The sequence below is a fragment of the Leptonychotes weddellii genome, chromosome 16 (assembly GCF_054177405.1).
Source record: "Leptonychotes weddellii isolate Sample4059 chromosome 16, ASM5417740v2, whole genome shotgun sequence".
NCBI classification, from domain to species: Eukaryota; Metazoa; Chordata; class Mammalia; order Carnivora; family Phocidae; genus Leptonychotes; species Leptonychotes weddellii.
The window spans coordinates 45,482,869-45,490,532 of NC_138384.1; the positions used below are offsets into that span (position 1 = coordinate 45,482,869).

Here is a 7,664-nt window from a genome sequence, read left to right on the forward strand (position 1 = left end):
GGGAGGGGAGGCGGGGCGCGCGCCCGGGGGGGGGAGGGGAGGCGGGGCGCGCGCTCGGAGCACAGAGGTCAGGTAAAGGACAGGCTTCCCTGAAGGGGCCGCGTGGCTCCGGGCCTCGCCAGACGGAGGCACGGGAGGCGCTTCTCGGTGCCACGCGGCCGGAAGGGAGTTGAGGAGCGCCCGGTGCGTGTCCGCTCTACCCTTCGGCGCTGCGTGACCGCCCCTCGCCGTGCCTCAGTTTCCCCATCTGCAAAGCGGGCGCAGTAGCAGAAAATGCATTACAGGGTACAGGCTAGGTTTCACCCGAGGTAGGACGCATCAAGGGCTGAGATGTGCGGGCTAGCGGTCCTTGTACCTGCCGGGTGCGTGTGGTTCAACTGAGTCCTGGGCGTAGTGCGTTCTGCTCAGGGGAGAATTCAAGACACAGGAGGTGCGGTTCCGGCTCGCCTCCCCTCTAGCTCACGTAAGGCCTCCAGAGGGGCCGAGATTGTCCTCATTTTATAAAGGCAGACGTGGAGACCCTCGTGGCAGGGTTTGTCCTTCCTGTGGGCCCGGTTTCCCCGCAGGGCTGGCTGATGAGGGCTGCTCCCCCATGAGGAGACAGGGCCAACTGGCCCCCCTTCCTCCTCCCCGTCCCGCCGCACACAGACCTCCCCCCCAGGTGCGTGCGGGAATGCCCCATGTGGAGGAGCCTCCTTGAGTCTCTAAACGCCTCGGTCCAGGAGAGGGCCCAGGTGACCCTGCAAATCTCCCAGATTCCTGGGGCTCTCATCTGTCCCCATCCACCTGGCCCCCAAGGAAGGACCGGCAGAACCAGAGACCACAGAGCCCAGCTCCTCCCGCTGCCCAGCTGGGAAAACCCGAGGGGCATCCCCCCCTCCGCCCTGGCCACCAAGGTCCAAGGTCATACCACTGGGAAGTGACCTTGGAAACAGGGTGGCCAGTTAGGCAGGCAGGGCGAGGAGTGGGATGGTGCCTGGACACAATCCCAGCTCCTCCTCACGCGCTCTGGGCTGAGTGGCTGCACCCTCTGGGCCTCGGTGTCTTTCTCAGAAACCGGGAGGCCTGATGCAACATTTTCTGTGATGTGAGAGGTGGTTGTGTGGGTGGGCGAAAATCCCACTTCGTGTGCTCGCTTGGGCACATCGTAAGGCTGCGGTGGATGTCAGTGTTCATGCTTGGGCGGGGTTGGGGGGGGGCAGTAAGATCTGCTCCAGTTCTGAGGTCCAGAGCAGGAAAAGGATGTGAGGAGACACGACACCAACCTGGTGTCCTCACTGTCCGAGGGACCTCGGGCAAGTGGTTTCTCCTGCTGGGCCTCAGTCTATCCATCTGCAAAATGGGGCTGTGGGCAGGATTAGAGGACAGACCCGGGGAGTCCAGCACAGGGCTTGGCCCAGAGTAGATGCTTGACTGTTGGGGTGAATAGGACTGTCACTCTGGTCACCATGTCCCGTTGCCTCTCAAGGGCCACGGGCCCTGCCAGCTGGGGAACCCCGATGTGAGTCTCAAGTGACCGAAAAAGCAGCCTGAGCAACGACAGATAGCAGAGGGCTCTGGGGGAGGCCCCAGGAGGGCACAGTCTAGTGTGAGAAGTGAGAGAGGACTTCTAGAGCAAGGATGCCCTTTGCCCAAGTGAGGTTTGAAGTCTGAGTGGGGATGTCCATGGTGTAGAAGTTGTTGTAGTGTGTGGGGGGGTGAAGGCATGGCACTTCAGAAAGCGGGAACTGTGTGTACAAAGCATTCTGGTACCTTTTGCTGTCTGCCTGGGGTTCCTGATCACTGACACAAAGACGGGCGATGGGGCTGGAGAGGTTGGTGCGTGTGGGGTCTTTTTTTTTTTTAATATTTTATTTATTTGAGAGAGAGAGACACAGTGAGAGAGGGAACACGAGCAGGGGGAGTGGGAGAGGGAGAAGCAGGCTTCCCGCCGAGCAGGGAGCCTGATGCGGGGCTCGATCCCAGGACCCTGAGATCATGACCTGAGCCGAAGGCAGACGCTTAACGACTGAGCCACCCAGGCGCCCTGTGTGTGGGGTCTTGAGTGCTGGGCACAGGGATTTTGTCCTGGGGGCCCTGGGGAGCCATGGGGGCTGTGAGCAGGAGAGGGGTGGGTTCAGCTCTGAACAGACAGAATCTGAAGTGACAGGAGGGGCAGCTCACAGAAGGCACCCCGGGGAGGGGAGCAGGGAGTTGCTGAGAGGTTCTTTCCAAGGGAGATGCCGTGGGCTTTGAGTGTCAAAGGGCAATGAGGATCTGCTTAGGCTTGGAAAGGGGTGGCAGGAGAGACTCCTAGGCAGAGGGACCAACCAGCATGTGCAAAGGCCAGGAGGGGGGAAGAGCCTTGAGCATGGGGGCCGATGTCCAGTTGGTGTTGCTGGAACCGAGTGTGATTTGATGGATGGCAGGGCACGGGGCTACCAAGGTGGGCAGGGCCTCAAACGCCGGGCTGAAGGGCTGGACCTTGTCTCAGAGGCTGGAGGAGCAGGTGGGGCCAGGGTCTGTAAGCTTTCCAGGCTTCACAAAGCTGGTAGAAGTTTCCAGAGAGGGCAGAGAAAGGTCGAGGCTGCCCAGTGCACCCCCTCCCAGGCCCCCAGCCTGACCAGTGTCCCCTCTCCATTCGGGCAGAGTGGAAAGCTCAGCCGGGAGCTGGACTTCGTCAGCCACCATGTCCGCACCAAGCTGGACGAGCTCAAGCGGCAGGAGGTGTCCCGGCTGCGGATGCTGCTCAAGGCCAAGATGGATGCGGAACAGGAGCCCAGTAAGCAGGGGTGGGTGGAGCTGGTGGGGTGGGATGGCCTCCCTCCCGGGGACTCACTACCCCCACCATAAGATGTGCATAGGAGATTGATCGAGTTTTCTTTCTAGAACAATCTACCGCTAACATGACTGTGGTTGGTAGGCTGTTTTTTGTTTCTCTGTTTTGTTTTCATTTATTTTTTAATTTTTTTTATTTTTAAAAACCACAGTCATTTAAAATGTTGCTGCGGGCGCCTGGGTGGCTCAGTTGGTTAAGCGACTGCCTTCGGCTCAGGTCATGATCCTGGAGTCCCGGGATCGAGTCCCGCATCGGGCTCCCTGCTCAGCAGGGGGTCTGCTTCTCCCTCTGATCCTCTTCCCTCTCGTGCTCTCTGTCTCTCATTCTCTCTCTCTCAAATAAATAAATAAAATCTTTAAAAAAATAAAATAAAATAAAATGTTGCTGCAACTTCAAACTTCCAGGAAGTTGCAAGAATAGTACAAAAAGCTCCCTAATACGCTTCACCCAGATGGGCCAGTTCACCATTTGCGAGTTCATTGTAGGCTGTACCTCTTTTCACCAATTCAGTGAGTTTCCTCAGAAGGAGGGCGTTCTCCTGCCTAACTACCATGCAGTGATCAAAGTCAGGAAACTGCAAAGGGTACTCGGTATTTTTTGTTGCTTTGTTATTCTCTGTCCCCCCCGCTGGGATGATTCTGATTTGCTGACATTTATACCTGAGACTATATATATATATATTTTAAATATTTTATTTATTTATTTATTTGAGAGAGAGAGAAACAGCATGAGGGGAGAGGGTCAGAGGGAGAAGCAGGCTCCCCGCTGAGCTGGGAGCCCGATGTGGGACTCGATCCCAGGACTCTGGGACCATGACCTGAGCCGAAGGCAGTCGCTTAACCAACTGAGCCACCCAGGCACCCCTGAGACTATATTTTATAAGTCTAATTATTTGGCTGGAAAAAAGAATAAAATGCACCTGAAAGAGAGAGGCAGGTTTAGATTCCAAGATCCCACCCTATTTCTGACATTCCTAGATAGGGTTTGTCGGAGTGTGTCTGGACCACGCTCTTTATTTTAAATAGCTTAATTGAAATAAAATTCATATGCCATATAATTTACCCGTGCAATGGGTACAACTCAGTGTTTTTTTAGTATATGCACAGGTGTGTACAACCATGACCAGAGTTGATTCTGGAACATTTGAATCACCCCAAAAAGAGACCCCAAACTCTTTAGCTCTCATCCCCCTATCCCCCCTACCCAGCCCCTGCAACCAGTAACCTACTTCCTGTCTCTCTGGATTTGCCTATTCCTGGGCATTTCATATAAATGGAATCCTATCATCTGTGACCTTTTGTGTCTGGCTCCTTTCACTTCGAATAATGTTTTTAAGGTTCATCCGAAATGTAGCACGTGTTAGCAACTTCATTCTTTTTTAGGGCCAAGTAATATTCCATTGTATGGATATACCAGAATGGGTTTATCTATTCATCAGTTGATGGATATCTGGATTGTTTGCACCCTTGGTGTTATATATATTTTTTACCTTAAAAAAAATTTTTTTGGGGGCATCTGGGTGGCTCAGTCGTTAAGCGTCTGCCTTCAGCTCAGGTCATGATCCCGGGGTCCTGGGATCGAGCCCCGCATCCGGCTCTCTGCTCGGCGGGAAGCCTGCTTCACCCTCTTCCATTCCCCCCTGCTTGTGTTCCCTCTCTCGCTGTCTCTCTCTCTGTCAAAATAAATAAATAAAATAAAATAAAAAATTTTTTTAAAGATTTTATTTATTTGAGAGAAAGAGAGAATGAGCTGTGGGGAGGGGCAGAGGGAGAGAGAGAGAGAGAGAAGCAGACTCCCTGCAGAGCAGGGAGCCCGATGTGGGGCTCGATCCCAGGACCCTGAGACCACGACCTGAGCCGAAGGCAGACGCCCCTGTTTTCATTTCTACCTGACTCCACTGATCCATTGACCAACAATGTCTCAAGTCCAACTGTGTGCCGGGCACCAGGCAGGTGCTGGAGTTCCACGGTGACCAGACAGCCTGCGTATGCACCCACGCCTGTCCTGCTGCTTTAACTATTACAGCTTCAGAGTCTGGCCACTTCACACATCCATCGCTGCTGCTTGGGTCCTGCTTGGATCACTGCCTCCTCCCCGGCCTCCTCCCCGGGCTCCCTGCTGCCACCCCTCCTTTGGGTGCTATTCCCCACAACTTCCCCCCCATCAGCAGCCAGGGGGATCCTGTAGCCGTTTCCTATGGCCACTGTAGCAAATTACCATTTAGTGGCTTAAAACAGCACACACTGGGGCGCCTGGGTGGCTCAGTCATTAAGCATCTGCCTTCGGCTCAGGTCGTGATCCCGGGGTCCTGGGATCGAGCCCCGCATCGGGCTCCCTGCTCGGCGGGAAGCCTGCTTCTCCCTCTCCCGCTCCCCCTGCTTGTGTTCCCTCTCTCGCTGTGTCTCTCTCTGTCAAATAAATAAATAAAATCTTTAAAAAACAAAAAAACAAAACAAAAAAAACAGCACACACTGATTCCCTTACAGTTGGGAGATGAGAATCTGAAACCAGTTTCACCGGGCGAAAATCAGAATGTCAGTGGGGCTGTGTTCCTTCCAGAGGCTCTAGGGGACAGCCTGTTGCCTTGTCTTTTCTGGCTGCTAGAGTGGCATTCCTTGGCAGGTGGCGTCTTCCTCCATCCTCAAAGCTAGCACGTAGCCTCTGTGTTCAGGGGTCACGTGGCCTTCTGTAGTTGGGTCTCCCTCTGCCTCCCTCTTTTTTTTTAAGATTTATTTATTTGAGAGAGAGCACGCATGCGTGCTTAAGAGCATGAATGGCGGGAGGGGCAGAGGAAGAGAGGAAGCTGACTCTGTGCTGAGCGTGGACCCCAATGCTGGGTTCCATCTCACGACCCTGAGACCATGACCTGAGCCGAAATCAAGAGTCGGATGCTTAACCCACTGAGCCACCAGTTAGTTGCCCCTGCCTCCCTCTTAGAAGAACCCTTATGATTAGGTTGGATCTCCTGGGTAATCCGGGATCATCTCCCCATCTCAAGATTCTTAATTTAATCACATCTGTAAAAGTCCCTTTTGCCACCTGAAGTCTCCTAGTCACAGGTTCCAGGGTTTAGGGCGTGGGCATCTTGGGGGCCGTGATGCAGCCCACCACAGCACCCAGTCCACATCCTGTCCCTCCTCTGCTTAGAACCCACTGTGGCTCCCCAGTGCTCAGCAGGCCCAAAGTCCACAGTCCTCACTGCTGCTCTGCCCGCCCAGCCCCTCCCTTCACAGGCGCCCTCTCCCCACCCTCTCCTGTCAGCATTTTTAGTAATGCTGGTGTGCAACACGTCTCTGTCGCCTCTGGGCCTTGGCCCAGGCGCTTCCCTCTGCCTGGGACATTCTCGGCGGTCTTTGTGTGGCTGGCTGGGCTTCTGTCTCAGCTCCTACCCTGACTGGGCTGCACGAAGGAGGCTCCGTTCGTTTCAGTCCTTGGGGTCGTGTGTGTTCGTCCTCTGTCTCTCTGCTAGGTGCTGGGGGCTCGGGGAGCAGATGCTGAGGCTGTCTGGGTTCTGTTGCGTCCCTAGCGCCGGGCACCGAGTCTGGCCTGTGGCATATAAATAATGCACCATGAAATTTGATCTGTGTCTGTGTCCTGAGTGACTGTCCCTCCTCTGGGCTCAGCCCGGCCAGAGCTGCCTCCGTGGTAACACAAGGCCCCGGGATCCCAGCCTCCCTGTGTGTGTGTGTCTCTCCCCCTCCCCAGACCGGGAGCCACTGGAGGGCCGGCCTGGGTCTGAGTCACATGGTTGGGGGGGCAGGAGGCCTTGGGAGATGTGTGTTCAGTGGATGCCTGGCTGTTGAGGGTGTGCTCTCTCCCTTCCTTCCTGAAAACCCTACCCCTTCCTTACTGCTTGGGAACTCCCGGGCACGGAGGGTGCCGTGTGAGCAGGGGCCTGTTTGATGACAGTCTCGTACAAGGAGGTTGCATGACTTTGCAACAAAGTACCATAGACGGGCTGGTTTTAGCCACAGAGGTTTATTGTCTCACAGCCCTGGAGGCCGGAAGTCCAAGATCAAGTTGTGGCAGGATCAGTTCCTTCTGATGGGGATCGGTTCTGGGTCTCTCTCTTGGGCTCGGAGAGGGCCAGCTTCCACCTTTTGTCTTCTCCCGGGGTGTCCAAATTTTTTTCCCTTTTAGAGGGAAACCAGTGCTATCTGATTTGGGTCCACCCTGTGACCTCATTTTAACTTGATCAGCTCTGGGAAGACCCTCTCTGCCAATTAGGTCACATTCTGAGGTGCTGGGGGTTAGGACTCCAACAGATGGATTTTAGGGCACATAATTCAACCCCTAACAGGGCTTGAGTTTATGTGCTCTGGAGCCCAACGACTAGTTCTGATACTCCCTCTGCCAATTCCTAGATAGTGGTGACCTAGACAAGTCCCTTACCCTCTTCATAGAACCTATGTCGTAAGATTTTTGTGAAAAATAAAGCATTAGGGATGCTTGGGTGGCTCAGTCGGTTAAGCGTCTGCCTTCGGCTCAGGTCATGATCCTGGGGTCCTGGGATGAAGCCCCGCATCGGGCTCCCTGCTCTGCGGGAAGCCTGCTTCTCCCTCTCCCACTCCCCCTGCTTGTGTTCCCTCTCTGGCTGTGTCTCTCTGTCAAATAAGTAAATAAAATCTTTTAAAAAATACATTAATATAGGGGCGCCTGGGTGGCTCAGTCGGTTGAGCGACTGCCTTCGGCTCAGGTCATGATCCCGGAGTCCTGGGATCGAGCCCCACATCGGGTTCCCGGCTCGGCGGGGAGCCTGTTTCTCCCTCTGACCTTCCCCCCTCTCATGCTGTTTCTCTCTCGCTCGCTCTCTAATAAATAAATAAATAAAATCTTTAAAAAAAAA

At 54.6% G+C, this 7,664-nt stretch overlaps 1 protein-coding gene across 1 annotated transcript in view; it reads left to right on the plus strand.

The window, feature by feature from the left end:
* Positions 1–7,664, plus strand: part of NUCB1 (nucleobindin 1) — a 21,442-nt gene that overhangs the window by 3,405 nt on the left and 10,373 nt on the right. The window contains exon 3 of the mRNA XM_081807246.1: positions 2,528–2,761. Coding sequence (XP_081663372.1) covers positions 2,528–2,761 — 234 coding nt within the window. The remainder of the gene's footprint in view (positions 1–2,527; positions 2,762–7,664) is intronic.